Below are 13,734 nucleotides of genomic sequence, written 5' to 3'. Positions count from 1 at the left end.
CTTTTGTGGAACACCAATGCCTGGGTGATCATGTGAGGACTAACTTCAAGGAGCTCCTCGCCGGCTGCTACTCATTTGCGCCTCGGAGCAAGCTTGGAATTTTTTCAAATGCTGTGTCCTACATCGCGTCCGACATCCTCATGGAAACCCATTCCGTTACGAATCCGACTCTCAACCTCGACGACGCGCTTAGGAAGCATGAAGCCCAATCCGAAAAAGACGAAGAACGCCCACTTCCAGCGGAATGGGTTGAAGGTGACACTGAAGGCGAACCACCAGATGAGCTCGAGATAAGTGAAGAAGTCGAAAGCACCGGTAGGCGACGCAGATTTCAGAAGCTTCGTCATTTCGATCCAAGCCTTCATCCAGAAAGGATGGGGTCTTGTTAATGGGTCAATAAGGAACATCAGAAGGATTCTGGTGTAGATGCCGATGTGCCAATTTCCGACTGTGCCGATAGCAGCAACGTACGTGCTATATATTGTTAGAGCAAAGTTCGATCGCACGAGCCATGATGAAGACGCTTACCAGTTGATAGCAGAGATAGACGGGTGGTTTGGTGGGAAAGTCTGGATATACCAGTTGGGTGGCGAGTACGGCTCGTTGAAGCAGTCATCAGGCAGGAATTCCAGCGACGGACGCTTGAATCCGGTGGCCATGACGATAATATCGGCCGGGATGACCTGTCGTCTGCCAGGGCCGCCCTTAGGTACACCTTGAGCGCGTCTGTTGACAATGACACCTTCCGCCGTGAAGCCCTCAATATCACAGCGAACCCACTCGGCGTGACCAGATCGGATGGTCTCCATGACATGGCTGTTCACCATTGGCGTATCCATGTAGATACCCTTGTCGTACGGTGCAATGTCTTGCAGGTCTCGGTAGAAGAATTTGCGGAGCAGTGTCTCCGGGATCCAAGAGAGACGAGTCTCTTGACCGAGAATGTTCATAGCAAGAAGCATGTTCACGATGGGATTGCGAGGGATGATCCACTTGTCGCTACGAGATAGAATGGAAGTCTTCTCGGCTTCCTCATCCACAGCAAACTCAAGGGCCTCAACAGCGCTGGCACCACCTCCGATGACGACGAGCTTCTTGCCCTTGGCGTTCTTACTACAGTCTGATTAGCAAGCTTGGAACTTGAGGTGGATGCAGTGCATACCCAGTAAGCTGGCTAGAGTGATAGATGTTGCCCTTAAACTTTTCCATGCCTGGGAGCTGGGGCATCTTGGGTTCACCACAGGTACCGACAGCGGCGATGACGCCTTCGAAGTGGCCATTGGCCGTGTTGTTGACGACCCATCTGCCCTTCTCATCCTGGTAGACCTTTTCCACGGGTGTGTTGAACTTGGTGCGTGTTTCAAGTCCGTATTTCTGCCAAAGCTGCTTTACCTGGCTCAGGATCTGCTGTCTATCGGGATACCCGCGTTCCCACTTGACCGAGGGGTGGAAGCGGAACATCATGGAGTGAATTTGAAGACTGGATGAGTTGTTCACTTTCTGTGTGGTTCGTTAGTACTAAGTATGGGGAAAAGTCGAGCTTCGATGGGCGACGTACACTCCAGATACCCCCGAGGTTCTCGCGGCCACCGGCCTCGAAGATAACCACATCAAAGCCATGGCCAATGCAGTGCGCGGCAGAAGTAACACCAGTGATACCAGCTCCAATGACGGCAACCTTGGGTCGACTAAGGCGAGTGCTGGGCTCGGGAGGAGTGGGCGAGAATATCTTATCGGCGAACCATTGCCATATCTGGAAGACGAAGAGGAAGGGGTGGAAGAAGGGATTCTCTACACGAGATTCGGACGGCATCGTGGCGAGTAGGCCGCAAGCCTTGGACGAAGTCGGCGATGTATGGGGAGCAGGTGTACAGCAATTGGTACAGCTGGGGGTATGTTCGGGATGAGGCAAAAAGTGTTGATCACAATGCACCACGATGTGATGAAAGGGAGAGGGCACGAAGCTGTATTAAACCCTACGTTTGCCAAACGGAGGAGGTAGGTACTTTCCGCATGAAAAATGCTATGGATGAATGATGGGCCTAGGGAGCTCTGGGAGCTCTGGGCAGGCGGCTGGCATGTGAGCTCTTTCTTCCCTTTTCCCCTGGTACTAGTGCTGCCGCTGCCGTTGCCGCTGCTGCTGATAGGCGGTAGCTGCTGGCAAGGTGAGCCTGTGAGGTGAGGTGAGACTGAGACGACCGGCGAACAGGCCCACCCGATTATGGACGATTGACGTCACCAAGAACGCTAGGGAACCCATTGAAACGCCCGCATTGAAGCATGTGAAGACGAGGGTTTGGCCCAGTCTCGCCAACTGTCTCCCTAATTGGACACGAACGGGGACAGTTCAGGGAGAGTGCTTGGGCCGTCATCTGGTCCAGTCGTTGGGAAAACCACGCAGTATTTCCTCTACACAGTAGGAGAAAAGGACGACCCAATGCCATGAAAGGAACTCTGTGTACACCTTACAGATACAGCGTCTGTGTGAAGGATAAAGACCAAGAAAGATCAAGAGAATTGACATGGGAACCAAGGCCGGACTGGCTCAACATGACAGGGCCTTGGTGCATAGTCCGAGAACCAAGGCCTCGGCCACTGAAGCTGGTTGGGTCGTCGTGGCAGTCTAGAGCTAAAGAAGCATTTTTTTCATCGGGAGTTTTGGAGATCATTGGCCGATCGGATGCCCTTCCGCCTTTTCCCGGCCTGCCTTAGCGTTGCCAGCCTGGTACAGCACCATCAAACAGTTGAGAAACCCAGGAACACGCTTGAAGCGCACCTCACACAAAACACGCAGACACGAACACGACGGGGTGATTCATTCTCTTTTTAGACTTGGATGAACCGAAAATGAATTGGCTCCTAGTACCTCGGCACAGCTTTCTCTAATGGCCGCTGCGAGTGCTGCTGCTGCGCCGGGTTTATTGTGGGTATCTCCGTCTATCGCTTGCCTCTGTCGCGTCTGCCCGCATCCAACATCTTGGCCTTCTTCTGGAATCTTTCGCCCATCTCTGCTTGCCCGCTGCCCCTTGGCCCGTCTGCGGTGTCTCGGCCGCGCTTCCGGCTCTTGTCGAGGATGTCGCGGCTGCTGCCGCCACCGCTCTTGCGGGCCGTGAGTCTGTTGATTCGGTCGACGCCTTCGCCGAGGTCTCTCCACTCCTCTCCGCCAAATTGCATACGCTTGCCGTTGCCGGTCCGCATAGCCTCTTCCTTCTTTGCCTTCTTGCTCGACGTGGGAAGACGGGTGAAGTTGGCTTCTTCGTATTCGCGACGCTCGTCTTCCGTCTTGCGGTCCGCAGCAGTCTTCATCCTGCGACCACCGTTGACAATAGTTGTTCCGATACTGGGCTCGGCGATGGGGGCTGTCGACAGCTCGTGCTCGATGAACTCGTCCATGGTGTGAGACTTGAGTGGGCGGCGATCAGACTTCTCCTTGCGCTCAGAGGGCATAATGGTAGGCGCGATCCTTGGGGGTCGGTAGACACCATTCTTCGCAGCGGTTGCAACGGCAGCAGAGGCAGCGGCGGGTCTGACAAAGGCATCTGGTCGGGCTTGGAGGTGGGCTGCCTTGATCTCATCCTCCTCTTCGTCGCTGCTAGATTCTCCGTCAGAGGCTGACTCGTCAGAGTCGTCAGAGCCTACACCATGTGCGGCCTTGACTGCTTCGGCGTTCCGTTCGGCGTCATCCGCGGCACGAAGAATCTTCTCGATCTGGTAACGCAGCTTGTCTTCAAGGGGTCGGACACCCTTCTCGAGGTACAGTCGAAGTTCGACCAGCTTCTTGACAACCGTCTCCATAGTCTCTCCAACACTTCCATCGTCGCTTGATTGCTTCTTGGCGTTGCGCAATTTTAGAAGGATCAAGAAGACCAGATTTTGCAGGTAGGAGGCAAGAAGCTCATTCTTGGTATCGAGAAGCGAAATGCCATTTTGAGGCGGCGCAATTGAGCCCTTTGGTGCCGCGTCGAGCGATGTCGTCAATGACTGCGTCAAAGAGTCCAGCAATGCTGGAAGGGTGCTTGGTGCCGCCATTCTGGACCTGGCGATGCTGTATGTTGTTCGTTGAAAACTCGGGATCGTAAGTGAACAAGAGCGCTGTGCAGGATTTTTTTTTTTTGCAACCGCCAAACTGATCTGCGCCATTGCGGGGACCGGTACATCGGATCTTGTGGACCCCGACCACCGGTCTCCACTCTGGATGTTTCCACACTCACACCAGCTGAGTATCTACCTCAGGCCCCTGGTACCTACTGGGCAGCTGCGAGACCCCGGACAGACAATGTTCCGGCTGGTCCAGTGCGATGGGTGGTTAGGTACCTACATGTATGTACCTTACTTCAGAAGCTGAGCTGCAGGGTGACTAAGCCATATTTGGGACAGTTGTTCGAGAGGCAGCAGGAGCTCCTGTAATTGAGATACGAAGCTCCCGGACCTGACACAACAAAGGCAATTGGCCATCTGTCCACCACGAAGTAACTCTGCTTCTTGCACAAACATCACCGCGAGCTCGCCGTGTTCTTGACGAACCGTTTTGACCGCCATCATCTAGGTGCAGACGGAACCCGGATGACCCACCGGTTATAAGCCGCTTTGCGCTACCTGGACCTTACCGAGAACCAAGGGTACGTAATCGCGATCCATCCATCGGGGTAGCTATTCCCATCGGTTTCATGTTTCACGCTACTTTCCCTCTGGCCACCATCTTCTCTTTCGCAGAGTATCAAGACTGATCGCAACTTTTTGGCAGAGCTCTAACATCTCGACACGATGCAACTACGAGACATGGCGCCTTCGTCGGCGCTCGTGGCCTCTTTGCTGGCTATCCCACAGCTCGCTTCCGCCTTCTACTTGCCAGGTGTTGCGCCTACCTCTTACAAGAAGGGCGACGTTGTTCCTCTTTACGTGAACAGCATCAAGCCGGTCGCCGCCCCCTCCGATTCCCGATTGCACTCAATTGTTTCCTACGACTACTACCACCCTGGCTTCAAGTTCTGCGAGCCCGAACCCCGTCCCGAGTATGTGTCGGAGAGCTTGGGCAGTATTCTCTTCGGAGATCGCATCATGACCTCGCCGTTCGAGCTGCGCATGAAGAACGATGAGAAGTGCAAGCCGCTTTGCATCCAGAAATACCCTCCGGCGGCTGTCGGTTTCGTCAAGCGCCGCATCGAGCAGGGCTACAGCTTGAACTGGCTTGTGGACGGCCTGCCTGCTGGACAGCAGATCTACGATGACTTTACGAACACAACTTTCTACAACCCCGGATTCTTGATGGGCGGCGAGGACGAGAACGGCAACGTCATCTTCAACAACCACTACGACATCAACGTCGAATACCATGCCGTCAACGGCGATCAGTCGCAGCTGCGCGTCGTCGGTGTCGTTGTCGAGCCGAGCTCGCGTGCCTACCCCGGTCTACTCGACTGCAATAATCAGATGGAGCCCATCATCTTTGAGGAAGACGGCACTGAGAAGGAGGTCAAGTTCTCGTACTCGGTATTCTGGATCGAATCCAAGACAGCTTGGGCTACCCGTTGGGACAAGTACCTGCACGTATTTGATCCCAAGATTCACTGGTTCTGGCTTGTTGACACCGCAATTATCGTCATCATTCTGATCCTCACGGTCATGTCCATTCTTGTCAGAGCTCTGAAGAAGGATATCGCGAGGTACAACCGCCTTGACCAGATCAACTTGGACGACCTCTCTGGTACTTCGGCGCTCGAAGATGGCGTACAGGAGGATTCGGGATGGAAGCTCGTCCATGGAGACGTCTTCCGTAACCCTTCGAACCCTCTTCTGCTCTCGGTTCTGCTCGGAAACGGTGTTCAGCTCTTTGTCATGACGGGCTTCACCATCTGCTTCGCCCTCCTCGGCTTCTTGTCGCCCTCTAACCGTGGTTCCCTCGGGACAATCATCCTGCTTCTTTACACTATCTTGGGCTTTGTGGGCGGTTACATCTCTGCGAGAACATACAAGTCGCTGCAGGGCGAGAAGTGGAAGATGAACATCGCGTTGACTCCGATTCTAGTGCCGAGCATCGTATTCGGTGCCTTCTTCTTCCTTGATCTCTTCCTCTGGGCGAAGCAGTCTTCCGGCGCCGTGCCATTCACTACCATGCTGGTTATCATTGCCATCTGGTTCATCCTGTCGGTGCCGCTGTCGTTCGCCGGATCCTGGATGGGTTTCCGCGCATCCCCCGTCGAGGCGCCTGTCAAGACCAACCAAATTCCTCGCCAGATTCCTCCTGCCACCTCCTATCTTAGACCGATTCCGAGCATGCTCATTGTCGGTCTCCTGCCCTTTGGCGCCATCTTTGTCGAACTCTACTTTATCATGAGCTCCGTCTGGTTCAGCCGTATCTACTACATGTTCGGCTTCCTGTTCCTCTCGTACGGCCTCATGATTGTCACGACCGCCGCCGTCACCATTCTTATGGTGTACTTCTTGCTCTGCGCCGAAAACTACAATTGGCAGTGGCGATCATTCCTCGCTGCGGGTATGAGCGGTGGCTACATCTTCCTCAACTGCCTTTTGTACTTGTTCACCAAGCTGAACCTGAGCAACCTGGCCGGTACCGTCCTCTACGTCGGCTACAGTGCTCTGATCTCGTTCTTGTTCTTCATTCTTACTGGTAAGCTTGCCTGCCACCCCTCAGCTCTGACTATTTCTAACGCTGGTTCGCAGGGTCCATTGGCTACTTCGCAAGTTGGTGGTTCGTCAGGAAGATTTACGCCTCCATTAAGATTGATTAAATGGCATTGCATTCGGGCGTTAACATGCGGCGACACGGTTCATGCTATTGTATCAACGTTTTTGTACGAATACTCACTCTCGTCCCACGAGCGTTGCATTGTAGTATTGATGACACGCTTTGGCCTAGGAGCAGAGCGTAGTTGGTCATGAGGTTCCAAAAAATGATATTCTTGTTAGATGGTAGACGGCAGGGATTGGTAGATGGGAGCGAGCTGCCTCCAGCTTTGAGTAAAACAACAGCGCATGTACAGTTCTCTTCATTTCTTATTCCCCGTGTGAATTACATTGTACAATGTTGCCAGCGACAAGACTCGTTGGCTACTCGTCGTCATCGTCATCGTCCATGAGACTCGTGAACTGGAACTGCTTGCTCTTGCCAGCCGAGGAGGCGCCAGCTCCAGCGCCAGTAGCCACGCTGTCGCGCCGGTACGCCTCCTGCTGCTCGCGGCGAATCTTTTCCATCTTCTCCGCGTACTCCCGGTTCTTCCTCTCGATCTCGGCCTTCTCCTGCTCCTCGCGGACCTTGCGCTCCTCCTCCTCTTTCCGCTTCGCTTCGGCAATCTGCTGCGGATCGTAGCCGCGGGGATCGGTGCCCGAGTCCGCGAGGTTCTGGTACATGGCCATGGCGCCACCGCGGATCATGCCCTCACTAGGCCAGGGCACAAACGTCGCGTTGAAGTGAGGATTGAGGTGGTTGCGTAGGCCGTCGGGCAGCGAGGTCGCGGTCGTTTGCTGCGTTCCTTGGAGGAGGTCCTGCGATCCGCCGCCGGGGCTGCCGTTTGCCGCGCCCGAGGGGCCTGGAGTCTGGCTCTGGCTGGGTGTCGGGGCGGCGCTTACGGGCTGGCTCTGGAGGCCGTTTGCGCCGGGGGTGTTTGGGTTGGTGGTCATGCTTGCGTTCAGGTCTGGGCCAGGAGAGCCTCCGCCGGTAGTGAGACCGCCGTTGGTGAGGGCGGCGGGCGGGAGGGTGGTTTTGCTGATTCGGCGGGCATAGTTAAGGAGCTCGTCATATTTCACGGGGTAGTTGGGCCCGTCCGGGTGGACGGTGATTTGGGTCGTGGTGATGTCCTTGCGTGTTGTTGCTAGACTGGAAAGGGTCTCCCTGATCTGCGTGTCGAGGGAGGCGGTTGTCGCTCGGAGTTGCTGCAGGCGAAGGTTGTTGTTTTGATGGATTTGAACTGCGATCGTGGGGTTAGCTTGGTCGCCTAGGGAGCTTGTGTCGGAGGTAAGCTTACCCTCGTCGAGGCCTTTTGTGAGGTCATGGTCTGCTTCGCGTAGGTCCAATGCCTGTTTGGCGTGGGGATGATACTTGGATACCGACTCAATCAGAACCGCAAGAGCCTTTTCAACGCGTTCAAAGCGCGCGTCAATAATCTTGTCCATGGTTGCGGTTGGAAGTTGTCGATTGGCCGAGATCGCTGGCTGAGCCGGTGGTGTGTTGGAGAGGATTTGGGTGCAAGGCTGAGTTGAGTTCCGCTAGACCGTACTGTGGGCCCACCAGAGGCTGCACGCCTATTGGCTCCAGGATTCAATGTTCGCGCCCAGCCTGTAGCCTGAGGCGCATTGGAAATCCGGCCGGCTTTTCCCGCTAAGAAACTCGCGCAACATCACCATTCTTTCACGACCTCACTCTTTTGCATCTGCAATTGAATACCCCACAGTTCGTTCGCACGACCATCACGTTCAAGATGCCTTCTCCCGTAAGTCAAACTGCTCCCTGGGCTCCCATGCCCTTGCTTTACGCTTCTAAGGCCAGTCAGACATGACAGCATACTGACAAAAGTTGCAATGCAGGCCCGCGTCGGTACTCTGTACCCTGCCTTCCGCAGCAAGTTCGGCCCCAAGTACGTTTTAAGATTTCCATACGATCGATCCCTCTCGACTGCGGCTCTTCGAGTGCCCTCAAATCCCCGAGACCGCGAGACAAACTTCACGCAACGAGCAACGGACCGAAAGAATTGTGGGCTGACTGATTGAATCTAGGTACAACACCATCCCCAACGTTGGTGGCTGGACCATTGCCTCCGTCGTTAAGCTGTGAGTTGCCATTGAGACTCTTCGTACGGCGTTCAATATCGCGATCCCAAGCCTCGGCCCACGAAGTCCATACTGCCGTTACCACTGTTCCGCCGACATAACGTTACAAATGCTGGCATGAGGCGACGGAGAGAGATCGGATGCCGCCACAAGATGGAATTGAACACAGTTGGAAGACTCGGAATGGATTGACTGACTTGTTGTGCTAGCGGAACCCGCGCTGCTGGTTTCGGCGCTGCCGCCGGTGTTGCCGCCCTCTTTTACACCTCTGGCATCCCGAGAATCCAGAACGACATCCTTGTTGTAAGGCGGACTGCGTCTCCGGAGTGGACTCACCTGATAACTGACACCCTCTATAGAAGATCCCCATTGTTGGCCCTAAGTTCCTCAAGGAGGTCCCCCCTGCCTCTGACAACGTGAGCCTTCCTCGAATCGTATACTGCAAAGGTAGCATGCTAACCTTCGACAAATAGCCATTCTAAATGCCTTTCATGACCCGGCTGTGCTTTTCTAATGCTGAAAATGTGGTGAGCATGGTTGAATGAGGTGTTGGGATGGAGGGCTGTCCACCCTTCGGGGCTTGTATAAAAGATACAATAGACTCTTTTTGACTTTAGTTGATGTGTTTGAATAAGGCAGTGATTCGAAAACTGAGTAAACCTAAGTTCCCTATGCGGTGTGCTTGCTACATATCATCTCAAACTACATCATTGCCAAAAGTAGTTTTGTCAAGGAGTTGAACTGCCCCTTTCTTGAACCAGTAGCTTAAGCACTGGGCCGTGGGCCGTGCGCAAACAGTGCGAAGACGCGTAATTGCTGCACCCTCGCCAATTGATGAACTGTTCACTTACTTCCACCTCACTTGTCTGTGTAAGAGAGCGTTCGTTGTCGCAGATAACACTCATTGTTCCCCAGGTCAAGGCACAGTCGTCTTTTTCCTTTCTGACACTCTTTTTAGTTCAATTGCGTCCTTCCCTCTTTCCATATCTTGAGTGGCTACATCTCAACAATACTGACAAAAAGACTTCAGCCAATCCCTTCAATCTCATCCGCCCTCTGGGCATCTCTCATTGAAGATGAAGGCCGTCGAAGCCTTTGTCGACGGACTCAATATTCTGTCCGTCGTCGTTCTTTACTCTCTACTATGGCTCATCACCCCCAAGATGCCCAACTCTGACCCTTCGGGCCCCAAGACAAACAAGATTTACGATGTGCTCATGCGCGTGTCGTACATCATCATCTTCATTCTCGGCTGGATCTGGTGCAGTAATGTTATGGCCCAAGTCGACAAGCCATACCTGGTGAGCTCAGTTTCCATATCCCAAATCGATAGCATTCCAGCATAATAATAAGAAACAGGATGAGATCTTTCATATTCCTCAAGCCCAGAAGTTCTGTCAGGGAAAATGGAACGAGTGGGATGACAAGATTACTACCCCTCCCGGCTTGTAAGTCGCAATTACCCTTGAAGCCATCATTCTGCCGAGCTAACAAATCGCCCAGGTACATTTTATCCAAGTACTACCTACAAGTGATGATGAGACCAGGCTGCTCCGTCCTCGATCTCCGCGGCGTCAACATCATCGCCGTCCTCGGCGTCGGCATCCTCGCAACTCACTGCCGCCACCTCCTCGAGACTCGCCGCCCCGACGCTAAGTCCCCAGCACCCCCAGCAGTGCTCTCCTTTCACTCGATTCACCTGGGCTGGAATATTGCCCTCTTTCCTGTGCTCTTCTTCTTCTCCGGTCTGTACTACACCGACGTCGTCTCGACCTTGTCGGTCCTTGTTGCCTACTATCACCACCTCCACCGCGTCCGCGAGGAGCGCAGTTCTTTCCTGAGTGACTGGACCACAATCATCCTCGGCGTCTTGACACTCGTCATGAGACAGACCAATGTCTTTTGGGTGGTCGTGTACATGGGCGGCTTGGAAGCAGTCGCCACTGTCAAAGCTCTTCGCCCTGATCCGGTGGCTAAGCCCAGCATGAAGACAGTCGGCGAGGCTGTGAAATTCTACGCGTGGAGATACTCAGTTGGAGACGTTCACGATCCGCCTCTCAATACTGCGTGGCCAGATGGTGAGTCTGCTCACCCACGACTGTAAGGGATTCTACTAACACAGCCAGACTTGTTCTTCTCTGCCCTAAGCATCAGCGTCGCAGCTCTGGCAAATCCTCTTCGCGTATTGAAGAAGGTCTATCCGCACATCACCATCATGGCCCTTTTCGCCGGCTTCGTTGCCTGGAATGGCGGCGTCGTGCTCGGTATATTCCACCCCTTAACTCTACTTGATACAAGGACTAACATGTCGTCAGGCGACAAGTCCAACCATGTCGCGACAATCCACCTCGCTCAAATGCTCTACATCTGGCCTCTCTTCGCCTTCTTTTCTTTCCCCCTCTTCCTACCTTCAGCCATCGGGGTCCTCCGTTTCGTTCATGGTCTCTACCGTACCACCTTCAAGACGAGCATAGTCAGTCCCGCAGACTCCGATAGCAGCACACACGGCCGCAAGCACGCTCTCAGCGGACCTGTCCAAGACAGCTCCTCAAAGAAACAGAAACTGCAAAATCAGGACTCTACCGAGCAACACACCTCAGCAACCACCCACTCAACCTCTCTCTTCCTCATCACCCTCCAGAAAGTCATCGGATCCAAACTTTACCACGTCCTCCTAACACCCGCCCTTCTCCTCCTCACCCTCCTCGTCGTCAGGTTCAACACCATCATCCACCCCTTCACCCTCGCAGACAACAGGCACTACATGTTCTACGTCTTCCGCTACACCATCCGCCGTCCGGGCCTGTTCCGCTACTACCTCATCATCCCCTACACCCTCGCCCGCTGGCTATGCTGGGACGCCCTCGCCGGCTGCGGCCAAGGCGGGTTCCTCTCGGACCACACTGCTGATTGCTCCGGGCGATACACCGCGCTCCGTCCCGGGCCATGGCAGAATAACCCCTTTAGCGCCGCAACCCCGTACCGCGACGGAAAACCCCCTGCTACAGAACTTCTGGACGACTCCGAGGCCGTCACAGGCGCAGAAGGAAAAGAAACCAAGGACCGCCACAACCCCTACGCCATCATCACACTCGCGGACCAGACATCCTACACCACAGAACCCACCGCCTCATCGACCGCAATCCTCCTCCTCCTCGCAACGACCCTCTCGCTCATGACGGCCCCCCTCGTCGAACCGCGCTACTTCATCCTCCCCTGGGTTTTCTGGCGCATCCTCGTCCCGGCGTGGAGACTCCACGACCACGCCGCCACACACCCGGTCATTTCCAAGGCCGAGAAGCTACCTATTCTGCGCTCGCTGGTCAAATTCGGAGAGAAGTTTGATGTGCGACTTGTGCTAGAGACTCTCTGGTTCGTGCTTGTCAACTTGGTCACAATGTACATATTCCTCGCCAAGCCGTACCTGTGGAGAGCAGAGGACGGGAGGATACTGGAAAACGGTCGGATGCAGCGGTTCATGTGGTAGATGAATCACTGCCTCGCGTAAGAGGATCATTGCCTCGTGGCTGGCCATTCAAGAGTTACGGACAAGAACTGAGGTAGAAAAAATGTAAAAGTAACCTCTTGTCCATTTGTTTTGCTCAACTTGATGCTTTTCTCTTGCACTCTCACGTGTGCTCTAAGCCCTTTTCAGGTTGCTATTTGTTTCAGAAAAAGAAAATTCATAACCCTTCCAAAACGCCAGTGACCTCAATAATTCTGAGGGTTTGTTCGATGTGTTCCCATCCCGGATGTATCGTTAAAGGGGGCTCATAGATGATGCCAATTCCCCAAGTTCCGCCTATATACCCATTTCATGTTCGAAAGCCCTCGTCATGTCTGATCATTCTTACGATCGCCCGTGTCGCCGTCATCCGTCGTCATCATCATCGCCGTCGCCGCGGTCCTTCCCCTCTATAAACTCAGTCGATCCAGGCTCAGGCCGTCGTTACTGCGCACCCTCCTGACAACACCCAGCTTGAAGAATTTTTCCTCGCCGCCGGCGGTCCGTCCTCCGATGTACCACTTATCGGCACCTAATACATCGCGGAATCCTTCGCTGCTGCTGTCGCTACCACGTCTTCGGTTCGCGCTGCCGGGAATGGGGATGCCACCCCGCGGGGAGTGTAGTGGGTATTGATTCACGACTCCTGATGTCGACCGGGTCGTCGAGTTGGCGTTGGCGTTGTTTCCGCCGCTACTTGGTGATGTACTCGAGGAGATGGCTCGTGGCGCTGAAGCGGCAGACTGTGTGGCGTACGATGACGATGATGTCTGCGTGGTATGCTTATTCGGTTGTTGCGATGATAGCGCCGTCGCCGAGGGAGACTGTTGTCTAAAGGAGTTGAAGAAGGTGGAGAGGAAGAAAGGTCGCTGAGAAGGCATCGTGAGTGTATCGGACCGCGATGTCATCGGTCGCCTTTGCGGTATTGTGGCGGTATCCGTTAATGTGTAGATCTAAGCCGCACCCGGTTGTGCGTATGTCGTTGCAGAAGAGTGAGGAGATTGCCGTGTTTAGACGTAAGACGTGACGGGTAGGTTCCGCCGACGAAAGGGTAAAAAAGCAAGCGCTTCGGTTGGGGACCCCTATTGTCTGGTATGATATTCTTCCAGGTTGCTGGGGTTTATGCTGTCATCCGTGCCCGAGCCGGGTCGATCCTGGGGCAAGACGTCCAAGCTTGCGCTGCAAGACGGTTTCGCACGGGGAAGAGAAATGAGGAGCCGCAGCGAGGCGAGGGGGGCCACTCAGACTCGAGATTCCGTTGTTTGTCGGCTCGTCAGTGTGTATGTAGAAACGTCGCTCCCGGGAACGAGTAGCGATGGCAGCGGAAGAGTCGTTATCGTGGGTGATATATGGTGTTTGGCGGGGTGAAGAGGCAGTCTCGATCCTGCGCGCGGTATTTCGATCGCGGAAGCGCCTTGGTGTGGACTCGGATGAATGATCGGCGT

At 54.4% G+C, this 13,734-nt stretch overlaps 6 protein-coding genes across 6 annotated transcripts; 2 read left to right on the top strand and 4 right to left on the bottom strand.

Annotated features, from left to right (window-relative positions):
* Nucleotides 1–104: 104 nt before the first annotated feature.
* On the bottom strand, nt 105–1,813 carry N0V96_007401 (uncharacterized protein; the record flags this gene model as incomplete). Its single annotated transcript, XM_053191545.2, has 4 exons — nt 105–474; nt 529–1,113; nt 1,163–1,500; nt 1,559–1,813. The coding sequence occupies 4 exons, from the start codon at nt 1,811–1,813 to the stop codon at nt 105–107; spliced, it is 1,548 nt and encodes a 515-aa protein (XP_053051107.1).
* A 1,124-nt stretch (nt 1,814–2,937) lies between these two features.
* N0V96_007400 (uncharacterized protein) lies at nt 2,938–4,029 on the bottom strand (the record flags this gene model as incomplete). Its single annotated transcript, XM_053191544.2, has 1 exon — nt 2,938–4,029. The coding sequence occupies one exon, from the start codon at nt 4,027–4,029 to the stop codon at nt 2,938–2,940; it is 1,092 nt and encodes a 363-aa protein (XP_053051106.2).
* A 750-nt stretch (nt 4,030–4,779) lies between these two features.
* TMN2 (Transmembrane 9 superfamily member 2) lies at nt 4,780–6,749 on the top strand (the record flags this gene model as incomplete). Its single annotated transcript, XM_053191543.2, has 2 exons — nt 4,780–6,628; nt 6,682–6,749. 2 exons carry the CDS (start codon nt 4,780–4,782, stop codon nt 6,747–6,749), a joined length of 1,917 nt encoding a protein of 638 aa, XP_053051105.2.
* Nucleotides 6,750–7,068: 319 nt separating this feature from the next.
* N0V96_007398 (uncharacterized protein) lies at nt 7,069–8,130 on the bottom strand (the record flags this gene model as incomplete). Its single annotated transcript, XM_053191542.2, has 2 exons — nt 7,069–7,925; nt 7,983–8,130. 2 exons carry the CDS (start codon nt 8,128–8,130, stop codon nt 7,069–7,071), a joined length of 1,005 nt encoding a protein of 334 aa, XP_053051104.2.
* A 405-nt stretch (nt 8,131–8,535) lies between these two features.
* ALG10 (glucosyltransferase) lies at nt 8,536–12,271 on the top strand (the record flags this gene model as incomplete). The annotated part of the gene is made up of 9 exons (XM_053191540.2): nt 8,536–8,591; nt 8,731–8,784; nt 8,994–9,087; nt 9,144–9,231; nt 9,808–10,085; nt 10,144–10,232; nt 10,288–10,862; nt 10,911–11,048; nt 11,100–12,271. 9 exons carry the CDS (start codon nt 8,536–8,538, stop codon nt 12,269–12,271), a joined length of 2,544 nt encoding a protein of 847 aa, XP_053051102.2.
* Nucleotides 12,272–12,699: 428 nt separating this feature from the next.
* Nucleotides 12,700–13,170, bottom strand: N0V96_007396 (uncharacterized protein; the record flags this gene model as incomplete). The annotated part of the gene is made up of 1 exon (XM_053191539.1): nt 12,700–13,170. The coding sequence occupies one exon, from the start codon at nt 13,168–13,170 to the stop codon at nt 12,700–12,702; it is 471 nt and encodes a 156-aa protein (XP_053051101.1).
* Nucleotides 13,171–13,734: the final 564 nt, after the last annotated feature.

This window comes from Colletotrichum fioriniae (assembly GCF_027942845.1).
Source record: "Colletotrichum fioriniae strain IMI 355084 chromosome Unknown scaffold_8, whole genome shotgun sequence".
Taxonomy (NCBI): domain Eukaryota; kingdom Fungi; phylum Ascomycota; class Sordariomycetes; order Glomerellales; family Glomerellaceae; genus Colletotrichum; species Colletotrichum fioriniae.
The sequence above is the reverse complement of the archived record's forward strand: the minus strand, read 5'-3'. Positions and strand labels throughout refer to the sequence as shown.